At 43.7% G+C, this 23,723-nt stretch overlaps 1 protein-coding gene and 1 long non-coding RNA gene across 2 annotated transcripts in view; one reads left to right on the top strand and one right to left on the bottom strand.

The window, feature by feature from the left end:
• Positions 1–23: 23 nt before the first annotated feature.
• On the bottom strand, positions 24–5,987 carry LDHA (lactate dehydrogenase A). Its single transcript, XM_010711069.4, has 8 exons — positions 5,849–5,987; positions 4,891–5,025; positions 4,001–4,118; positions 3,203–3,376; positions 2,474–2,647; positions 1,509–1,626; positions 997–1,120; positions 24–815 (listed from the first exon to the last, which is right to left on the bottom strand). The coding sequence occupies exons 2-8, from the start codon at positions 5,014–5,016 to the stop codon at positions 651–653; spliced, it is 999 nt and encodes a 332-aa protein (XP_010709371.4). The 5' UTR covers positions 5,017–5,025; positions 5,849–5,987; the 3' UTR covers positions 24–650.
• LOC146544239 (uncharacterized) overlaps positions 5,962–23,723 on the top strand; it is a 40,725-nt gene continuing 22,963 nt past the window's right edge. The window contains exons 1-3 of the long non-coding RNA XR_014883409.1: positions 5,962–6,161; positions 7,506–7,586; positions 8,061–8,213. This is a non-coding gene — a long non-coding RNA (uncharacterized LOC146544239). The remainder of the gene's footprint in view (positions 6,162–7,505; positions 7,587–8,060; positions 8,214–23,723) is intronic.

The raw sequence follows: 23,723 nt of genomic DNA, 5'->3' as shown, positions 1-23,723 counted from the left end.
AAAGAAGACTCAGGAGGCTGAAATACATTTCATGGTTTATTTGGTGTTGGAGCTGGTACTACAGGTCACTGTCTTGTTGCATATATAAACTTTAACCTTTTCTTTAAATGTGCTTTGGAGACAAATTTACAACTAGTCTGATACAGTACACAAAAATAAGTTCCTCTAAAAAAAAGGTATACACAAGTTCCAAAGAAGTGTTAGGAAAATATTTGGACCTACCAACAGTGAAATATTTAAGCTATTCACCTGGCAGAGAAGGTTTGTCAATTAGTTCGACAATCCTGTGACTGCAAGAAAATAGTCTTTGGTTTCACGTTGTGTTAGTTAGCTGGTTAGTTATTGTTCTGGGCTAATGTTTAAACAACGTGAGGAAAAGGCAGTGCTGCTTTGAATGCTGGATTGATGTCACATCACTTCACTGTACAATACTAGGTGGCTGGAGCTATGGCTAAGAATAAGTGTCTGAGAACAGGGAAAACCCTAGAATAGTTTCCTAATTGCCATCTTTAGGAAACTCATTTGTTCAGATTTTAGTTTGTGTTCTAGTTGGAATACATACACCAAAGTATTTGACCTACTTGGAAAGTGCAACATTAAGACAAACCACTAAACCGTTAAACTGCAAATAGTGAACTGCTTGGACAACTTTAGAACTGTAGTTCTTTCTGAATTCCCCAGAGTGTATCTGCGCTCTTCTTTATTTTCTCCTCTTCATCGGGTTTGAGGATCATCTTCACTACATCAGTGATGCCACTGCTGCCCAGTACACAAGGAACACTTAGGAAGACATCATCTTTTATTCCATGCAAACCCTGAAAAGTAGGTAAGGGTAATCAGGCTAGGATTTGTACACATCTATTTTATAAAGTATTCTGATGTGGAAAATTCAAGTAAGCTTAATAGAAGTTAGAATGTTGTCACTGTTCCTTGGGATTCTTAAGTTTTTAGTTCTCAGTTAAAACAAAGAAAAGTCAGCAAGAAGGAGCTGCTCACCTTAACAGCTGTAGAGATTGGGTGCACTCTTCTTAAGTTCTTCATAATAGTTTCAGCTAGATCTGCCACGGAAAGGCCAATAGCCCATGATGTGTACCCCTTCAGTTTGATGACCTCATAGGCACTGCAGAGTGAAAGTTAAAAAACAAGTAGCATCAATGAAAGTAATTGACAGCTGTAGGAAAGGCTTTTGATCCCTTAAACAATTTGGAGACAGCGGAAATTTGACTGATAGCTGACAGGATTGAAATGCACTGTTTGTACTTCACACCGTGCCCCTCACTAACACTAGAAACTTGGAAGTTAAAACATTTTCTTTACTTAAAGCTCGCTAACCATGAAAAGTTAACTCTGCCAAATCTACGTTACTCCTTAAAACACTGCAGTTGTATTATTTCTACATTTTTGATCTTCATTTTGGGCCACTTACTAAATCAGAAATCAGTAATGCAGTTCAGAGATGTTTTTCTTCAACACGAGATCATACGATGGAGAACTAAAAGTGGTATTACCTGTCCACCACCTGCTTGTGAATCTCCTTCCAGTGCTCCTTGTCTGCATCAGTTCCCATGTCTGGATGAAGAGCCTTCAAGGAGACACCGGCAACATTCACTCCGCTCCAGACAGGCACTGAGTTGCAGAGAGATTAGATTACCTCACAAAGTAAAGAATCTTCCCAACCAAAAGACAAGAGTTTAATTCTCAAATTAACAGTTAAGGTAGGAGCTACCTGGATTAGTTTGTGACACATCACAGATTTGGACTTGATTCCAAAAATAGTATGAAATATGAGACCAATTGAAGTTGTAGGGTAAGAACCCCACGACTCACAACACCTTTCATGATACATGTTGCAGGATTTGAATGTACTTTTATGAAAGCAAAACATCTAAGCAATATATGAACTAGAAATGGCAATAATTCCATACTTTGCAACAGTTCCTCAAAATAAAAATGGATTCCAAATGCACTCGATTGGGTGTCAGGAAGCAGACAGTGCTGCTCTGCTGTTGCTAGAGAAGTGCAGACTAAGTGAGAAGAGTATTGTTCTTTCTCTTGTTCTCATCTAGACTTGACTCCACACTTCCATTCTTAGATATGGCTGTTGAAGTAATCAAATGATGCCAGTGAAGACAACTGAGTGATTCCCGCTAGATATAGTGGCGATCTCTGGGAGTCTCTTGCAGACTTCAGTATGCTTTTTAGAGAGTTATGAGAACAACTTGCCTAGACATTTTTAGTCTCCTTAGGTTACAGTAATGACCTTTTCTAAGCAGAGTAACTCAGGTCAAATATAGATCATCTAGGGTTACTCTGTTGCTGTAGAAGACTTAAAAGTAGGACTTGCATTCTTAAGTTCCTGCAGTGCATAAGTTTCTGAGCAGCATTCCAGTGCAGCCCTTGAAGATTATGTTTCTTAAAAAAAAAAATAATATATATGAGAAGAAGCTGTGTAACAGCCACATTTTGCCCTTACCACTGGAGTCTCCATGCTCTCCAACAATCCACCCGTGGCAGCTCAGAGGATGGATGCCCAGTCTTTCTCCCATGAGGTGACGGAAACGGGCTGAGTCCAGGTTGCAGCCACTACCAATAACACGGTGTTTAGGAAAGCCACTGATCTTCCAGGCCACATAGGTCAAAATATCCACTGTAAGTAGAACAGGGAGGATAAGTGCCAATCACGAGCAGTCTGATATCTGGGGTAGTATCTTCTGCTTTTCTGTAGGGATTTTATGTGCATGCCAGGTGGCATAGAGAGTAAAGTAATGCTCATCACCAAGCCCAGCAGTGGGCTAACATGAGGATTGTTTTAAATGCAAAATTAAGAGGCTGCTGATGCTATGCATAGTTACCAGTGCTCCCTACTTTCTCCTGTGCTGAACTGGCAGCCCAAAGTTGGAGGGAGCCTAATTTTTTTCTTGAAGAATCAATTTGCTGTGTGTGGAGAAGGAAGATGACACTTCTTGTGACACGCTCAGTTGGCATAGCTACTTTGCTAAAACCTATGCTTGCCTATATATAGGCTATATATATATATATATATAATAAATATTATATATTATTATATAATATATAAATAATATAATATTAATTAATATATTAAATAATAAATATCATATAGATAGATAGATATACTGACACCACTATACTGAAGAAAATACTATTCTATACCAAACCTCTTGATAAGCAACACGAAACAAACCTGGGTTTGAGACAATCAGCAGCTTGCAATGAGGACTGTATTTCACAACGTTGGGAATGATGAATTTGAAGATATTGACGTTGCGTTGGACCAAGTTAAGACGGCTCTCTCCTTCTTGCTGACGGGCACCAGCAGTGACAATGACCAGCTTGGAGTGTGCAGTCACGCTGTAATCTGAAAACAAAAGGCAGCGTGTCAAAAGTGACCACTTTCTATCAATAGTTCAGGAGTCCAGTTGCTTTTAGCATTGATATCTAAAACTCTCAAGCTTGAGGGTTGTTTTTTTGCTTCTATAAAAAGTTTATCACTGCAAGTGGCAACCTTAAAAGCACATTCAAGTCTTACTAAGCAGAACTGGACCAACAATATTTCATCAGTTGCACAGGAGGAGAAGGCTGCACTGTTCTCATCATCTACCTGTGGATGCTGGAGCCACATAATTACTAGGGTGTGCGATGGCTATTACTTGCCCTGGTCAAGCTACCGTTAAGCTTCGAGCCATCCACCATTTATAGCTGACAGATAACCAACAAAGGATTCAGAAGCTAACTGCCTGTGAAAGGAAATTCTTAGAGGTCCATGAGTACTTAAATTTATTTTTCTGTACTGTAAGTACTAGTTGGACCAACCTTAAAAAGATGCATGAAATTGTGTCATCTGAATACTGTTTCTATAGGAATAGAAATGAAGTTATCATCCCTCATGATTAGGATGACAGGACAAGTGCTAGACGTGGATGGCCGGTTTGATGTCGCTATTGACTAGAAATAGGTGACTCCATTGGAACCAACTACTTGCCTTTGCCAGATGTAATCTTTGGTGTTCTGAGAAAGAGGCTGCCATGCTGGAGATCAAGCATTTCTCCTTTCAGCTTGTCTTCCACAACATCAACAAGGGTAAGTTCATCTGCCAAGTCCTGTGTGAGACCAGCATCAAAGAGTTCCGTTTATTACAAATTGAGTTATTTACTCAGAGAAAACTGTGAGGTTACAATTCTTTTATGAGTAGCAATCCATTTAAGCAATTGAATTCACCAACATCACTTAATTTCCTCTCAGATTGGGTATTTAAATTAGCTCCTGGGATATCCACTTGAGTTAGTTGTATACCTTTCATATCTACATTCTATGTCAAAGAGTTGGACAATTTAGCAGGACAGTGATGAAGAATAACTTAATAGTTGTTCAAAAGCAACCTACTTTGCAATTAAGTAAAACAAGCCTGGTGTTGCCACAGTATTTTTAATGTAATAATGCAATGTGGAAGACAACTCGGACTGCCTTGGACCACTTTTTCCAATTCACTCTGCAAAGAACTATTCCATTACTTACTCTTCTCAGCTTCAGACAAAATGACTCCTCAGTTCTTACTCTTTCCTTATGCCTAGAATGTTAGATGGCTTCTGCTTAGGAGAGCATCTGGAAGTTAGCCAATGGTAAATACAGCTCCTAAGTCAGAGCATATTGTGTCTGATACTGGAGAAAACATGGTTTAGAAGAACTACAAGCCATTGACGGGAAATTGCTGGAATTTGCTGCTCTTTTCAGGTTCAAGTAAAGGAATTACAACCAAAAGGTCATTGTACATGCTAGCTCAATTAGTCTAGTAAGGAAGATTACTTCTTATCCCACTCCTTGAGGTTTCAGGTAGTCTGAATTGCATTGCTTCATCCCCATCTTGACACTTACCTTCATCAGGATGCTGATGGCACAAGCCATTCCAACTGCACCCACACCAACCACGCTGATCTTATTGTGGGCATGAGGATGCTCCTCTTTGTGGACATTGTGGATGAGATGATCCTTGAGAGACATGGTGCACAGCTGGAAAAAAAAAAAAAAAAAGCAGAACATTATTTCTGCAGGCTTTGGAGCTTCCAGACACTGGAATACACACAACAAGCAGATGGTAAAATAAGATGGTAAAAGATAATAAGAAAATGTGTCTAATTACATGCCTAAGGTGTCTGGCAATAAGACCAAACGGTTAAAAGCTGAATTGCTGTTGCCAATCCACTGTTTCAGATTGTTCCCACAAACACAGCCTGAGAAGTATTGATTATATAGCTGGATGGCTCTCCAGCAGCATTAGCAGAATGCTCTAAGCTATCATCCATGTTACGTGTAGGTAAAGGAAGCCATTTTAGTGCTTCTACAGACAGCACAGCCTACCAACCTCCAGTCCCACTGCCCTGAAAAACCGGTACTCTATGTCTCAAGCCTTTTCAGAGCTGAAGTTACACAACACCTTCACAAGGCCTTCGCAGAAATGCTGTGCTCCTCAAAGACTACTTTATGGGTTTGTTTCCAAGCAGAACCTTCATCCTGTGCTAAGGCACCTTTCTCCTCACGTCCCTGGAACATAATATTCCCGAGTACAGCTACCAGCTCTTCCAGCCTCAATTTTATTTAATTTTTTTTTAAGCCATCGACGTGGTTAGACGGGCCGTAACCTGCACGTGCCAAGCTCTCCTTTCCCAGCAGGGCACGCAGGCACTCGGGCAGCGAGGAGAGGAATCGCAGCTGTGCTCGGCGGTGCCGGCGCGGCTCGAGTCCTCGCGCGGGAGCCAGCGGCCACCGCACCTTCCCCGGAGCGGCTCCCCTCCCTCACCTCTCCCCCTCAGCGAACGCCCCAGCCGGCACCTACCCGGTGTCTTTCACTCGCAGCGCGGCGGCGGTCGTGGCGGGGCGGGTGAGGCGGCCGCCGCCTTAAGTAAGGGCCGGGCGGCTGACGTGCGGCGGGCGGGACGCGGCGATGGGGACGTGCCCGCCGACACGTCGGGGCGGAGGGCGGCGGGGGAGGGTGAGCGGAGCGGGCGGTCGTGCGGCTGGCGGCGGAACGGCGCGCCTGCTGAGGGGCTGTGAGAGCGGTGAGCGGTGCCGTGAGCGCTGCGCTGCGCTCCGCTCCGCGTGGGCGTCCGTCTGAGGGGATCCGCACAGGTGCCCTGTGCCGGCTTATGGTATGGGCTTGTCCCACACAACCGCTCTCAGCAGCCTGTGCCATTTATGTGCCCGTGGGTCTATCTTATCGTGTGTAAGGCTAGCACTTTGCAAGTGAAGGAACTTGCCGCTGCTGTGACACCTCACTGACATCCCAGCCATGTTCTGCCATGGCGATCTGATGGGGATGGTGCCTCATTTCTTTGAGAGTCCATTAGTGAAATCAAATAAACAAGAAACGCAGCTGAGGAAACATCTGAAAAGGCTTGAAAAATAGAATAAGGAGAGATTGAGATGAGACATCAATCAAACCAGAAACACAGTTTTGGTTCTCTCGATAAAGATGGGTCCTTTCACCAACGAACGTATTGGTTGCAAAAACCAGAAGTGCTCTGTGCATTGCTGGTGCTGGAGGGACGGGTGATTGCTGTGAGGTGTGCAGGGTGGGCTGCAGGAGCTGTGGGACAGAGGGGAAGGTGCCGGTGGGTGCTGAGCAGCCCTAATGCCGCATGAATGCAGAACAAAAGGCAGCCGTAGAATGTAGCTGTGCCGTTCTGTATTACGTGGGGTTCGCTGGGCACCTTGTTCCGTCAGCAGTCTCAAGAGCAGATTAGGAAGTTTAGTTCTGCATCCCAGGAATTCATATTGACGCTGTGTGTGCATGGGTGTGAACATCTCATCCAGTTCTAGACATCAGCATTACACAACACTGTGAGTGTTAGTGTCTGTCTGGAAGGATAGAAAATGAACAATTGACAGAAAAACACCAATAAATGTTTTCTCTCCATAAAAAAATCTGGCTTCCAAAGATTCTGAATGTAAGAAAAGACAAGGCTGGCTGGATAGGGCACATTAAATATGTAACTAGCATAGAGCAAATGCTACTTTACTACTGTCACGGTGAAACCAAAGTTTTTAAGATAAAAATGTTGGTATGGTAGGATTGTTCTAATTCTGTGGCTCAGGCAAATAAAGTTGGATGTGGTTTTTGGGGTATAGGCTCTAGTAAAATCTTCACTTGCTCATGTTTGTGCTGCTTGTTACTGAGAACAGAACTGAGATCAAATCTCCATTATTTATAACATAAGGTAACTTATAGCATCAGGTTCCTCTTAGCTGTGTAGTGCCTATTCAAATACCAGAGGGCCTGCCTTTAATACAGTAGGCCAGAGCAAGCTGACTAGGATGTTTCAATACCATCATGGTCCCAACATGTCTTCAATGATGGTCAGCAGATCAGAAGCCTTGTTTTGTTAAAAATGAGTTACAGGTTTTAATATGCTATTGTTAACTAACCTGGCTTACAAAAATGTGAAGGTTGCAAATGCCAAATTTTTCTTTTTATGTGTCCTTTTTGATCTTAGGAGCAGCAGTAGAAGCTCAGGAGGTGAGCGGTCGTCTGGCATGATTGACAGACTCATTAAAAAAAAAAACAACAGAATGAGGTGAGCAAATGAAAGGCATTGTTCTTGCATGTGGAAGATGGAGGCAAGGTTTGTTGTTATTGCTTTTAAGTGACTGACTTTGACTGCAGGGATGGGACCAATTTTCCTCACTTGTATACATAAGGAATTTTATTCTTGCTGTTATTTTTTCACTACTACCTTCCATTGCAGTAGTGGGAAGTGCTGAAGCTAGAGTGGTGGAAATGTTTGAAATGTGACAAAGTCTCTCCAGGGAAGGTTGTCCCTTCCTGAGCCTGCTTACCCTCTTTTCCATATTAGCTTTCACAGACCAAACATGAAAAATAAAGCAATACAAGTTGCTGATTAAGGAAACTTTTCATTTTTTCTCTCGGGCTAATGGGCAGAGCATTTCCACTGAACTCAGGTAGCATTTGATGGAGCATTGGTGCTGCTACGCAGCAGGTTCTACTCAGTTTACATTGTTTAACTTCTGCTCTTCTCACATTTTCTCAGGTCCTTGCTCCTGAAAGACTAAATCCAGTCTGATGGTATTGCTGGTGTGGATGATGATGCCAAACTGCAACATGAACATATGTGCAGTATGAGCCAAAGCCCAGCTAGGAGGTTGGCATTAACCCACTGTTGGTGCTGACCAGCCTTGGAGAGGTCAGTGAAATCTTGCTGTTCTGCCTGAGGTCTAACTTGCTCCTAAAACTCAGCAGTGTTATTCCCAGCATGCTCGGTCCTACTTTTGCTCTGACTCTGAGGGCTTTGCTTTCATAATATGTCAGCACGTGAAGGAATGAACCTGGCACTGGACATAGCTATGTCATGTTCCACTCTTGTCTCTCCCTTTAATTTATGCTGAGACCTGAACAGATTTGTCCAGTTTTATGGCTTAGTTTCTCCTTTATAAAACGGAGAGAGTCTTTATCTGCTGAATGGTGGTCTGTAGGACTTTGTTAATTATGAAACAACATTTTAAAGTAAAATGAAAATGATGGATGTTCTTTATCTCAGTCAGAGAAGGCTGGATCCCAGCACTAAGTACCTCGATGAGAAGACTGGCATACTCAAAAGATTGGCTAAAATGTCAACACAGAAAAGCTCCCAGAGCCAGAACTCTTCTAATTTTTAGATACTTCTAAGGGTAATATACAGAAAATAGGTTCAGACTCCACAGTGTTCTTAATTTGTGTTCTTCCAACTTTGACAGCACAGCCACATCAAATCATTTGAACTGTCCTAAGAAAACTAAAAGCTAAAGGATGAGTTTCACTTTGGCTCGCACTAACAGGTATCACTACACATAACTGATTAGCCACGGTCTGAACACCACTGGACTCCTCTTCCCATGTTTCCATGCATCCATGTTACAGTAAGGGCACTGCTATTGCAGAGATCTCCTGCTTTTGCTGCTTCTCTTTCTTTGCACTGTCATTGTGGCAAGTGGGTGGGGTGGGAGGATGTGCCAGCTGATGCAATTCTCATTTCCGGATGCTTTTTACATCTATATTTCTGCAGCCTACTATTTGTAAGTGTGCACTAGGGCAAAATAATATGGAGACCTGTGTAAATAATTGTCATTTTCTGAAGGACTTACTTCCCCAGTGTCCTTTTGTTGGACCTTTTTTTGTTTTTTAAATTGCAATCTGCTTTGCAGCTGACGTTTCAATACTCAGAACTTCCAAGTTACATCAGTTTTTCTTTTCACCCAAAAAGGCTGGTTATGTTTGCAAGCACAAGAGCAATGGATTACGCATTGTATATAAAGCTAAAGAAAATGTTTCTTCTTGTAGCAGCTTCCCAAACTGTCACTGGACAAAACAGAATACATGACTGTCTTGCTCTCTAAAGGACGGAATTTACTCATGGAGGCATGAGTCACTGTGCGGAATTCTTCAGCCAAACCCACCCTTTTACATAATTGAATATTTACGCATTTTCTTAGGAACTGCAGGAAATGGGACGCTTAGATAAATCACATGGTCAGAGAGTAGAGTAAGGGCAGCCTGGTGGGTAGGAATCACTACTCAGTCTTTGCCTAACAAAGTCGCCAAGAAGTCTCAGCTGGTTCAGCACCTGCCTTCTACTGATAGTCAAAAGAGCATAACCATTAATGCATCCTCACTGCTGCCTTCTAAACTGGCAGCAGCAAAACTCCTTCTGTTTCTCGTGCTGTTTTTGAGTGCCTGGCAGGTTGCAGTAAGTGGAGACTTTCTATAAATTACAGTAAGGAGCCAGTAAGGGATATGAGAGGAGGGCTGCAGACCGCTGCCACTGCAGCTTGCCAATTCCAGAGGGCAGGCAGGTTCAGAAGCAAAAGGTCAGAGGCATGTCCCTATATTTCATCTGGAGCAGACGCCTCCTTGCCCTTATTTTAATATTCATATTCATTCTGCAGCTGTCAGTTTTGATTTTCCCAGGATCCCTTCTCAGTACATCCCATGCCAGCATGATGGTTAGCTCAGATCAAAGAGCTGTGGAGTCTTGCAAATGCAGCTTTTTTTTTCACTGGTTCTTGCGATTTGGGACACAGTGCACTTAATGGGACAGTGTTGGTCTCCCCTCCAACGAAGAACATATGTCATTTGTTACTCCTTCCATAAGAGAGATGACAGCAAAGAAGATGACATGGACCCCTCAAGGAACACATAAACAAGCTTGAGTGTTCTGTGGGCTTAGTGTTTGCCAAAGAATAAAAGCAAGATAAGTTACAGCAGAATAAGTCTCATCACAATATTCTCTTTCTCATAGATACTTTCTAGCATTCCAGATTTTGTATATCTGATTGACCCTGGACATATTCAGAATTACAGCAGGTTATATATTCTCTCCCATGCAAATATGACTATGGCAGAACTCTAATTTCTATGAAACAAAATGCCACGTTATACTGTTGGAAACTTGGCATCTGGTAGTTGAAGATACTGGGCCATATGACCACTGTAGAAAACTGAGAATCCGTCTGAACATTACACACATACAGGCATGGTGGAGAGACTTGCTGCACTGCCAGCCCTCCAGAAACTGCACAAGCAAAATGTAAACTCATTCCTTTCTCTCTTTAATCTGTTTAGGAGACAGTAGCATCATAGTCAGGATTCTTCAGCAGCATAAAGTTGGATGGTCAAGGAAGTCCTAGTCAACAAAAATAGTTTGTTCCATGTTTTCATGAGGGACACGCTTCAGTACGGAGGATGCTTCTCCTCAAAGCTTTTGCTTCAGACTGATGTCTGCTATAAAATACAACTTTTACAGCTCATAGTGGTTTCTGGAGCTTGTAATGCATGGCTTAGTTCCTGTAGCTCTTTGTGGATCCTGGTAAATAAAATCCAGTTCTGTACTTGAAGTAGAAAAGCTGAAGACCAGGACATAATCACCTCCTGGTTTTGTACATTTTCCAGTAGATGTGGAAAATGTGTGTTCCTACAGATGACTACACAATAAATGATTATTCATTCCCTGGGAAAGGCTGTGGGAGAAGAAAGGTGAAGCTTAACTTACAGTTCAGCAAACTTATCAATAGAATGGAGGCAGGCAACCAGCTGCCTTCATTTCGGTCCCCCACACCTGAGGCTCTTTAAAAGAGCTGCAGCTGGGCTGGCTCAGCCCTAAGATGATAGCAGTCCTGGGGGGTGGCTGCGGCTTGTGTTACAGAGTTGAACTCTTCTGCTGTTCTCAGATGGGAGAAATGGCTTCACTGCCCCTGCACAAGGTACTCTTTTATGTCTTTGTTTTTGTGGTGGTTGTTGTTGGTCTCTCTGTGGGTGAACGCAGCCCTGTGGGCAGATGGTGGAAGGCAGGTACTGTCCTGAGAGGTTATGGGGCAGGGTTCTTAAATACCATCTATATCATATGTACTCCCAGCAGAATGTGCTGCTGGAATGGAAATAGAACAACACTCCAGAAAATCTGCTAGGTTGTCTTTTAAGGAGTTCTGGTTCTCAGGCTTTTATGTTTTGTTGTTTAATTTTATTTTATAAGCAGAAGATAACTAAGAAAAAGAAAGACTCACAACTTTTTCTTAATGACCAAGTTCTCCTAGCTGTTGTTATCTGTTAGAAGCTTACCCCATCATCTAAGTATGTTGTAGTTTTATGTTAGCTGACTGCCGTAGGTATTATGTGGTCTGTGTTTTCCTCACAGGAGCTTTTGCTGTATACCTCATTCTTTTTACAGCAAAGATAGGTCTGTGCTCTGAGGTTCTGCTGTGCCTTAGGTAGAGGTTCAAAGTGTGGTGTGGCAGTAATGGAGAGCCGATTTGTGATTATTTTCAAGATGATCATAAACTTTTCCAGTCTTGATTTTCTTCTTTTTTTTTTTTTTTTTTAATTTCAAATCTCCCTAATTCTTAATTGAAGCATGATATGCTGCATGATGACTCAGTACTGAAGGTTTCTAAAATATGGCAGTGTTTTTAAAGGAAGATGAGACTGAATAGCGAGAAGTGCAGCCTGTGTGGTCAGAGCACTGACTGGTCTTTTGACACTGTTTCTTTACATGATGACAGAGATTTTCTTAATGTACTTCAGGCAGGTACCAACATCTCTGGCAGTGGTACAGCATTGTGCAGACATGCAGTGGCTCTCCTTAGCAAAAAGCTTGCTAACTGAAGAGATAAAACAAAGCTGAGAAGTGAAAGTGGAGCCACAGAAGGGCAAAATGGTTACTGAACATGCCTCTAGTGTTAGCACACTGGATATTTGCAGGAATGTTATGTGAATATTGACCCATAGTTCTATCAACTTGTTTTTGTTTTGTTTTTTTTATGTACACTTCAATTTTAAACAGGCAATGAAGTCTTGCTGCTTGCCTACGGACTGCTAACAAATCATTTCTACATCACTGTGCTGAGCATGGAGTTGCTGGTTTGTGGTGCCTTGATTCATGTGTTTAGATGAAACTTCACAAATATTTAGCAAATATTTGCAGGGCATAGTCCTGTTGTTTTGCAATCTGTAAGTCTTTCTTAAAGAGGAGGGTGTTACAAAAGAGAGTGGGTGCCTGACACTGAGCTGCTGCAGAAGCAATCTTGATGCCTGCAGAATCTGGTGTTTCTCTAGTTTGGGCCTAATGGTAAAAGGAATAGTCAGCCTGTGTCCTGGGTGTGGCAAATGCATGGTATGCCACTCTTCACTGATTCTCTCCAACCTTATGTTTTTCTCATACTTCTCTCCAGATTCAGCTGTATTTGCAGACCCTGTGTGGCTCCGGCCCTAAGCAGCAGTACCTCAGTGCAGGTGCCCTTTTAAAATGCAGCAGTTTGATGAAAAAGAAAATGTGAGAGACTAGAAGATAGGATTGTGATTTCTGTGAGGTGCGTGTTTGCAGAAGAGTTCAGTTTCTGAATACTGTACCTCCTGAACACACCCTACCTACTACTTTTTTCATATCCTTTTTTTCTAATTGTGTGTCACTTCTGTTCCATGCATCCTATAGTCTATGCGTGATTCATGGTGTATTTGTGGAAGACCTTTGATATTTAATGCTCTGATTTTAGAAGGGAAAAGATACTGGCATGTGTTGTCTTTTGCTTATTGCGTGAGAATGAACCATTTTTGCAGTAGCAACAGGGATGTGCAGTTCCCTTGGCATACATCTTGTCCTTGCCACGTGACAAGATTTTTAGACTGGCCTCTGGGGCAGTGGGCTTCACCCATTTCTTCACTCTCGGCCTCCAGGTTGAAGTATTTGTGGGCAGTGCAATGTCAGTTGGGCAGGGAAATTTCAGCATTAGAATTTGTGAGGTGAGAGATGGAGCAGAGCCTGGTCTCTGGTGGCCAGGGTGTGACGTGATGCATTTACATGTTAGACAGAAGGAGCTGTGTCTGCTGCATCTCATGGAACAGCGTTCTGTGCGTTTGGCTGCTGCCAGCCCAGAGTTCTTTCATTTTAAATCTTATCAACTGTTTGTGCCCCCAGCATTACGGGGAAGAAAAATCTCTCATTTTGCAGCTTGTAGTACTAAACAGTATTTCTATCCGCAGGTTTGGTCCTGAGAAGTGAAAGCTGAAGGTACTCAATGCATTTTTAGGATCTTCTAGGTGAAGGATATGTCCTTACTCTCTTCTTTCTGTCTGTATATGCCTAGCAGTAATGTAGAACGTGCATTCTTTGACTAATAATCTGTCTTGCATCCCCTGTTAAAATATGCTCTCTTGCAAGCAGAACACCTGGAGATCTGGAATCAATAGGATATTATGTTAGGGGATGTTTTTGCTTTTTTTTTTTTTTTTTAAAGCAAAAACAAACCAAAAAATCTCTCAGTAGCATTTAATATCTTTTAGGGAAAGGTTATGGACAGCCAGTTAATTCGGTGCGTGACCTCAGTAAGAGTTCTTAGGCAGTAAGAGTAGCCAAAAATAGCTCCATGAAGGTCGGGAAAGGCATCTTTTCTGCATATGGGAACACTTTCCTGAAACATCTATACGGTAAGCAAGCAAGAATGGCTAGAAAGAAAAAAGGGAATGAAGGAAGTCAGGGCCTGTTTAACATGTTCTTTATTCAAATAAACCTGTAGGAACTGCTGTTTGCCTTGAGGGTTTTTCTGCATGTGAAAGGGAGAAAGTGTTAACCTCCAACCCACACTTCAAATATGTCTGGCCAAATAAAAGCTGGATTTGAGCTGTCGATAGATGAACAACAGCAAGGGGGACCCTTATGTTTTAAAATGGAGCCATAGGCTCGCGTCCAAGTGATTATTAAGCTCCTGACTGACCCTGGAGTAGGAAAGAAAATTCAGCTTGTCGGACCAAATGTTCTCTTTCTTTTGATGTGTGCATGCTGAAACAGAGTTTACAAGAAGCTTTCATAGCAAATTCCAAAGTCACCACAAAGCACTTTAATTATTGAATAGGCAAGAGCTAAAGCAGGCGGGAAGGGCTCTGTATTTCTCTGCGCGTTAATCTCCTACCTCCCGCCCCCTTCTGTCCAAGTCCCCTTGGTTAATCAGGTTATGTTCGCCCTATTTCTTTCCAGGAGCAAGCAGAATGCAGCATCAGTTGAGAGAAAGGATAGAAAGGAGGAGAAGGGCACTCCGAAAGCAAGAGTGGGTTGAGGATGCTCCAGAAACGAAAGCTTCCCTCTGGCAGGGTTCCCAAGATCACAGCAGGATGGCTGCGGGATGTCTCTGACCTGTCGCACTGACATGTTCCCATCTTGCCTCCCAGACTGTGTGCCGAAGGGCAGTGACTTTGCCATTTGTGCTCAGCCTGGATGCATTAGTGGTCTCTGCAATCAGCAGCTCCCTCCCCAAGCACTCATTCGGCAGCCTGTGTCAGCTGGGAGCCTGTAGGAGGCTGATGTCCCTGGTGGAGCATGCTCTGCCTGACATTTGCCTGAAACACAGTGGTTAATCCTGGGGTGGGGGGAGGCTGGAGGTTGTTTCAGCACAGAAAAAAGCCATGTGTGCTGAATGCCTCTGTGCAGTGATGCTTTCTGCACTCATCCTCTTGAACACGTGGTTGCAAGCCACAGAAAATTAGCACAGATGGATCTGCTGCAGTGATGGATGGCTATGGGAAACAGGGAGCCTGCATGCACACAGCCAGAATCATTCACCTGCTGTGCTCTTGTGCTGGCAAGCCTGGGCCCTCTTTGTGTCATGATCCTGGAGATCAGCCTTGAGGTTTGCAGGGTCCTCGGAATGGATGCATGCCTTGGAAATGCCCTCATCTCCATCTATAATGGGCAGTGCCCGTTGAGACTGGGGGGGGATTGAGAACCAAAGCACTTTTGTGACTAGTGTACAGAATCAAACTCGTAGCTGAGACCTTTCCTGAAATGTGACTTAATTTCTTATTTCTGATGTCTGGATCTGGACAAGCAACTCTATTTAATGAGTTTTGGTGGGAGAACCAAGTGCAGTGACTTGTGATTTTTGGGAGGCAGGATGTAGATCTGCAGGTCTGCATCTGCATTCTGTTCTGGGATTGAATTTATCCAAAAGCTCAAAATCAAACCCTTCTAGACCAACAATCTCCAGGGAGGTTTTGCATAACCCTGCTTCTCTAATGCTCTGCTCCTGGCTCAGGACCAAAGTGAATGTCTCAGTTTTGCCAGGAAGTGCCACGTCATGCAAGCATGCCTAATTCAGTCTTGTGTGCCAGTTTCCTCGCCTGGATCTCATGGTGCACTGTTCCACTGAGATGCAGGTATTTGTGAGAAGAGATTTTTTTTTTTTAGCAGCTCTTTTTGCTATCAGTGTGGATAAGAAGTGTTTTTGTAGCTTGAGGCCAGGTGAATGCTAAAACACTAGTTCAAAAGCAGAAGCAGTGGCAAACGCAGACTTGCACTGGTGATTTCTGGTTCTGGGATGTGATTTTACATGTTTCTGAGCATGCAACAAAGTGAATTGCATGCCCACGTGAATGAAGGGTGAAGGAAATGAACCATCAGGAATGGTTTTTTGGCTGAGAAGGGCTGTGGGAAAAAAAAAGCAAGATATATCAAGCAATATGCTGCCATGGAGTCAGGCCTTGCAGGTGCCTACAAGCCATGTGGAGATTGCAGAGCCCTGCTCCTACTGCACAACACTCACTGCTTTTTCACAGGTCTTTTTAATTAGTACTGCTTTCTCTTTCAACTAAGTTCCAAGACTCCAGAAGATGGAGCTTTAGGCAAAGCCACAGGGTTTTTTCAGACAAGGCAGCACTGAAAGGAAGCTGAAAAACAGAAACCTTGGTGGAGAAAGTAGGCCAGGAGGCGCTGGCATAGTGGCTCTGTTGTTTGAGTTGTGCAGTAGCTGGTGGATATGGCTGCATGTCCCAGGGAATTGTGTGTTACAGAGGCATGGCTCATGGCATGCACAGCAACCCAGTCATGAGGTAATGACTGGACCTGTGGGAGAGGCATGCGAGCTGTATAGGTTGTTAAGTCATTAAAAAAGCAAACAAATTAAAAGTCAATGTTACATTTTATACTTTAGCTGCTATTGTTTGGTTGTAGATGAGAAAGAACTTAGAGGCTTGGAAATTAATAATCGTGATAATAATTTTGATGCGGCAGTGGCTCTACTGCCCGCAAGCAATTGCGTATTTAACCATTTAAGACAATGGATATCTTATCCTTTGAAGGTCTAATAATGTGGAAAGCATTGGTACAAAACACCTGTTGAAGTCAGGGTGCTGAAAAAGAAATGTTTAGAAACATTAATTGACAGCATGAATGAATTTGGCACTGTGTTCTGCCAGGTGTCCATGGGACTGGAGCTAACTGACTACTATCAGTTGGATAATTTTAATATTTTTTTTTCCTATGCTTTTCTGCTGAACATAGGATGTTAAGTTGGGTCTTGAGGAATAAAATGCTAATATTTTACCATGTAACTCATGTTATTGATGTCTATTCTTGTGTTTAGTTGGAGGTATCCTGCAGAGAGAAGGTTCTTGGAGGTTGGGTGTTTCTTGCCTGGATATCAACATTTCCTTTAAACATAAGTCTTTTTAATCTGTTGCACAGTGTTTTCTTAAGCTCTTTGTCTCCTGATTGACTTACTGTAGAAACCTCAGGCAGAACGGTAAGCTGTTTGTTTCACAATCCTGAACGTGTGTGAAAGTTGTTACATGCCTAATATTGGCTGATTCATGAAACAGCTGGATGCCTTTCTGGTACTTAGCATGTAAGTGATTTGTTTTGATAAAGGAGCTCTGAAAATTTCTTGGTCTCAAATGGAGGCAAAGTTCTTTTCAAAAAGATAGAAATCACATGAAGATATAGCATCTCCTGGTTTCATAGCATCATAGCTGCTATCTCCATTGATAAAGAAATGTCCAAAAAATTGATTTTCCAGCTATTACTGAGGTACTTGAAAATGCTTTTATGTCAGCCCTATAACTGGACCAAATATATTGTTAAAGGCCTCCTGGATTAAACAGTTGTGCAAGACATTCAATAAGGAAACTGGTTTGAACTTTGTGCAGACACTTGTTCCTGCTATTATTACATGCAGATAAATCAGGGGAAAAACAACATATCCAAATGTACAGAGTCCGATGGTTGATCTTACTGTGTGATGGAGTGGTTCCAAGCATGCACAGAAATACTGCAAAGTTAAAGATCTGCCTTGGCAGTTACTCTGGAAAGCATATAATGCCAATAATAAGCCTTAAGGTGGTTCTAAGAGATGCTCTAAAAGATTATCCTTGGTGCAGCAGTGGCACTTTCACTGCAGCTCCTTCTGTAGGAAGAGCTGAAATGGCTGTCTATTCTCCTGAAACAAGATTTTAAGCATTGTGGCTTTGGCAATTCCCCCATGCACATATAGATCCTCGCATTGCAAGTAGAAGCTAAGCACTTGCTCTTCTTGCGACTTCTCACCCATCTCTCACAATTAGCCTGTGAGAGGTGACAGACATAAATCCTGCAGAGGAGCCATCTTCCATGAGGCTGAGAAAGAGCTCTGTTTGACAAGGCATTTGCCTTTGTTGGTATTCCTCCTCCTCATCTCATCCCCTTTATCTGCTATTGGGTATCCTTAGGCATGATTTTGGAAGTAAGTGAAGATTTAAAATAATAATAAAAACAAACCCTTAGCAATTCGCTCTGAGGCATTTTGCTGTAAAACAAACCTCTGGCAGTGACCTAGATCCACTGAAGTTTTCAATTAGTTAGATCTCATCTTGCAAAAATCTAATGCAAAATAAAAATAAAATTAAAGAACAGTCTGTGTTTGGGAGAAGTCTTCCAATTGTGGGTTGAATTTGATAATAGACTATTAAAAAAAAAAAAAGCAGGGTGATGACTAAAGAGCTCTTTACTGCTACCTCCCTTTTGATTGCATAAGTATACTGAATAGCTGATGGCAAGCTTGAGAAATGGCATGTCTAAAATATTTTGCGATATCTTTTTGTTTTTTCTTTCCCCTCACGCTGCTGTTTGGTAGATGTGGATTCCAACTTAGCTGGACAGACTGAGCGTGCACTCTGAGATTTGGGCCCTGTGCTGCCCAGTTGGACTTTGACTCCTGCCAGGTGCAATCAGAAGGAGGACTGCCCTCGGGGCTTCTAAAGAACCTGAATGTACTGTAGTTGTGCTGAATCCTGTGGGAGTCAGGTGTCTAAATTCCGTGTTACAGACTGTGCCAGGCAGTGGGAGAGATGCGTGGGGCCCAGTGTCTGCAGCTCTCACAACAGTGCAGCTGTCTGATTGCAGGGCCATAGGAGCTCTGTCGCTGCCTGGAGGCCTCCCTTATGCACAGTCTTTTTAAATAGAGCAGAATTGCCGTTGCAGTAATGAAACTGAGAGCAATGTGAAATATTTATCCGGGTTATTTGTGTGGGGGGGGTAGAAAGTGAGTTACTTCAGCTACTCCCCTGCTGCTGCAGGAACACACAGAGACAGGAACTGCCCTGTTATGCTGGGATGAGAAAGAAGAAGTGGGGATGAGTTGTGAGGCCTTGTGGTTGGGGGCCCTGACCTTTGTTTTAGGCTAATCTTTTAGAACAATCAGCCATAGGCGGACTCTAGCAGTACTTCCTGGTGCTGAGAATTCCACAGGGCTGTGACTGCCCAGCCCTGCCTGCATTAGTGAGCCCTGAGCAATAAATAGGGGCAGATATTGAACAACTGGCTGATACTAAGGAACTGACATCTGCTTCGTGTGTCTAACACCTGGGAGATTTGTGTCAAGAGTTCATTCCTGGTGGAAGTAAAATGATTCTGTAGGTTCACTAAGTGCCAGAACTCACAGCTGTGCTGTGTAGTGAAGCTCTGTGTGCCTGAAAGGTTTTTGATTCTAGCATCAGAGTCTGATTTCAAATAGATCAATATCCCGTAGTGAAAAGGGAGGCATGTTTGTGTGAGAGCAATAATGAACTTCAATTTGGGTGGCAGCACAAACACCAGGGCAGCAGGGTGGTGTTCCTGGCATGCTGTGTCCCCAGGCTGAGCAGCTGCTGTCTGTGTTGGAGTGCTATGGTGTGCTGGTGAGGGATGTGCTCTGAATTGGGGCAGGGAGAGAGCAGGAAACATCAGTGTTTGAACACAGTTTCTGTGTCATGCTGTCTCCATTAGGATTCAATGGGAATCTGACTGGGATGGAAGCAAAATTGCATGCTGCTTCTGCTCATTGCTGTGAGCTCTATTCCTTGTTTCTATGATGTTTCATGTGGGAAAAGCATTGGACAGTCTTGCTTAGAGGCACGAAGCATGATGATCTCCATTTTAGCCTTGGAGAGGAACAAGCTGTTGGAAAACCAGCCACTCTATTGTAACGAGCAGCAGCTTCACAATCAATACTTTATCTAGTGAAAGGCTACTTGGTTACAATCAGGTGTACTGCTGCTGAGACAGTCGCATCTGATGCTTGAGTGGGCAAAGGTTTCTTGGAGCAGCAGGGCAATCTGCAGCCCTTGTGCCTGGGTGACCATCATACCTCGAAACCTCCCTCACAGAAGCCACATCCAAGCTGCTGACAGGCTGCTTGAGGGACTGGTATGTGCTGCAGCATCTCTGTCCACGCATGCTGCAGATCCTCAGAAGCAGGGGCTGCACACACAAGTGCTGGTGCTGCAGTGCTCATGCTGTATCCATGCAGCGTCTGTGGAGATGCAGGCAGGGGCTGCATGTCAATGAGCATCACTCACCCCTCCTACTTGCGTGCCTGCTTGCTTCCCTGGGAGTGTGCTATTTCTGAATGTAGGCCAGTACTTCATAAACCTGTGTCATTGTTTGTTTGTGTACAGCAAACAGCTGCAGGCCAGGGGGCTTGGTTTTGCACTCAAATGGCATCCTGTGGTAGACTTACAAAGCTACTTTCTCTGCTCAGTGAGAGGGGTGCTTCTGGCAGGTCTCCAAACACAGCTGGCCACTGATCTGTAATGAAGGCTGTGCTGTTCCATGGGTCACCCTTCCTTTCAGGAAGGCAGCAGAGAAGCTGGCTGCCTCTTCTGCATCTCCTCCAGACTTTGCACATTGAGACAAAGAGCGTGAAATACAGGAGGGGAGGATTGTGTCTATAGGGATTCCTTGTGAAAAAATGAGTCTCACATTGCTGAATAGATATCCCCATAGTTACAGCTGAACAGGCATTTGTTTAAGGCTTGGATCCCAGCTCTCACAGTTGGTTCTTGTTCCATCACTCCAATGTGTTGGTGTAAAGCAGTGCTAATCACTTAAGAATGGTTATTACAAAATGTAGTAGTAATTCCTGTGTTAGTCTTTGGACTGTGGTGTGTTTGCTTTTGTTGAGATAAGTTGGCCTGAAACTTGAACACAGGAAGTTCTGTGCTAACATGCAGAACTTCCTTAGCATAGGGGTGACAGAGCACTGGAACAGGTTGCCCAGAGAGGTTGTGGAGTCTCCTTCTATGGAGATATTGAAGACACATGTGGACACCTACCTGTGTGAAATGTTGGAGGGGTGCCTGCTTTGTCTCATATCCAGATGCCCATGCCACAGTGCTGTAAAGCATTTCTCTCAGTGTCATGCTCTGTATGGCCTGTTCTTGCAAAGCAGAGTGCTTGGTGCTCACCAGCTGCAACACTGCATTGGTAGAACTAAACAGCAAATCTTTGCCCCCGCTGTATGCATACCTTGTGCACACAGCCAGCCTGATGGCACCATCCTGCCTGGTCTGCTGCTGGCTCACTGGGTGATCGGCTCGTGACTGCAAGGGGAGGAGAGCATGGTGCCTGCACATGTGGCAGGCAGTGGACTATGGCTTGGCTGTGCCCGGGCCCAGGGGTTGTCAGTTACAGAGCACGTGACTTTACAACTTGGTGCTTATTTCCATAATTTATTATCAGCAGAAGTTGGGCAAAGGTAGAAATGGGAGGAGTCTCCAATGGAAAGTGTGTACTGTGGGACTGCTGTGTCAGAGTTGTCAATTCTGATCACAGGATGTGCCAGGTGTCCAATGAAACTGTTATCAGGTCTCCCTTATCTGGCTCCTCCAGTCAGCTGGAGTTGAGGAGGCTGTAGCCTGGGGCAGGAGGAAGGAAACATGTCCTGTGCTTCATGCTGCAGTGGGGATGCAAATCCCCTGAGGCACCACTCCTTGTGGTCCTGCACCTGAAACCTGCTGATCTCTGGCCAGTTCCTGGAGTGATGGAGTGTATTTGGATCTTGTTGTTTTAGCAGAAGCTAGAGCTTGGAAATGCTCCCATCCTTCCCTTTCATCTCTGAAATCTGTGGTCAGAGACCTGTCAAACTGGTGTGGACTGGTAGTCGTAGGGCAGAAAAGACAATGTGAGCATTGCTAAAGGCAGGACACTTTCCCTTGCTGTTTATGCGTTGAAATTCATAGCTGTGGGTGCAGTTCACCCTGTGTGGTTTTTGGAGGGAATGGGGATGGTCATTGTGTGAGAAAGGTGGCAGCCAAGGACGTGTGGGCTGGGAGGATGCCAGCAAAGAGCTTCAGCCTGAGCTGTGTTCTTCTAACTATCTTTCACATCATTGCCTTACCATGGCACTGTGCAGTTCAGGCATCATCCTAAACCTGCCTTGTGTCATTTGCAGGGGTGCAAAGGTAAGAGCCTCTGTACCTGTTTGAGCTCTGACTGCCTGCAGGGTGCCTGCTGCACTGGCTCTACAGCCCTGGTCCATGGCAGGGAGGGCTCTGGGTGCTACTCCGTGTCCTCTGGTGAGCACTGTGCACAGTCTGCCCTGCTGCTGGCATCTGTCTGGCCCTTCTGCAGCAGACGAGAGCCCAAGGGAGCCCTGACATGGCATTTTCTATTTTGGTTGTTAGCAAGGAGAGTGGTGATTTGCCTTGTTCACAGTATTTCTTAAGAGGACTTGGGTCTATTTTCTGGAAGTGATGTGTTTGGAGGTAGCTGAGGGAAATGCAGTGTCTTGAAAAAGATGGAGGAAATAGGAGTAGATAACCTAAAGGTTCCCCAGCTTTTTAACCTCTACTACAGGAGCGTATCTGCCATTATTTGTTAGGGTTTATGGACAAACACCTCTGATGTCTAACAGCTGTCAAAAACTGAAGTTGCTGTGTTCTGTTTCTATCAGTCACCACCTTTTACTGTATGGTTAGAGCCTGGAAGCAGGTTAAGAACTCTCACCTCTGAAACTGTGCTTCAGACTGGGCTCCAAAGCCCTTTCACATGCTGCCTGCAGGTAGTGGGATATTTGAGTAAGGTTTTACCTTGAGAGACACAGGAGAGGTGATGGGAAACTCAGACTTTCTTGCTGTCACCTCTGCTGCTTGCAGAAGTGATTTTCTGGATAAGTGCTGTTTGAGAGTTCTGGTAAAGGACAAGGTGTGCTTTCTAGCTAATAACAATACCTCAGGATAGAAGTTGTAAGGACATAGTTACAGCATAAATATGGGAAAATGCAGTTGTAAAAGCACCTTATTACAAGGGGGTGGCAGGAAGTAAGTCGCACGGTGCTTTGTCACACTGGGAAGTTGAAGGTCACCATCTAGAGAGCTGCTCTGAGCATGCAGGCAGCTACTTGTAGGAATGGCTCCAGGGAAACAATTTCACTTCCTTCCCTTGACTGTTGCAGAGCTCTTATTGAGAGAAAAAAGTGCAGTGTTTTTGTGGCGTGTCCAAGTATTTTCGTTGCTTGAATTCACAGGCTGCAGATAAGCTAAGCCAGACTTGTGTTAATATCTGCTTTAAGTTATCCTCTGTTATTAGGAAAGCTTGGATGCAAATGGCTGACAAAGCAGCCTGTGAGCATTCCTGGAACAACAGCTGCTGCATCGATATATGGAACAAGCAGAATATTAATCCATGGAGACTTGTCTGCTTTTTGTGATAGCAATGGGCACAGCTGTAGAGAATAATGGTGTAGACTCCTCATGAGGCACAAGTTCTCAACCTCTGAAAATGAAACAATTTAAGAGGAAATGTATTATAATCGTTTTGCTCCTGATGTGCTCTACCAGCACGAGGGGTGGCTGAGCTAGTGCTATGCACTGTTCTATTTCAATTTAGGCCTGAGTAGACTGGGGTTTAACAGAACATCAAAAAATACACAGCCTAAGCACTAGAGAAGACTTGACTTTAGAATTCAGTAGGGTTTATTCTACAAATCTTAGATCAATGCCAATGATACAAGTTTTATGAATTCTCATTAAAAATACAAGTCAGTATAAAGATTCCAATAGTAATATAATGCATGATGATTCTGTTTCAAAACTTAAGGAATGAATCTAGGATTTGGACCACGCTACAGAGAAGGGGAGCGCTATGCAGAAGAAAGGATATTCAGTT

This window comes from Meleagris gallopavo, chromosome 5 (genome assembly GCF_905368555.1).
Source record: "Meleagris gallopavo chromosome 5, MGAL_WU_HG_1.1, whole genome shotgun sequence".
Classification (NCBI taxonomy): domain Eukaryota; kingdom Metazoa; phylum Chordata; class Aves; order Galliformes; family Phasianidae; genus Meleagris; species Meleagris gallopavo.
This window is presented reverse-complemented; position numbering and strand designations above follow the sequence as displayed.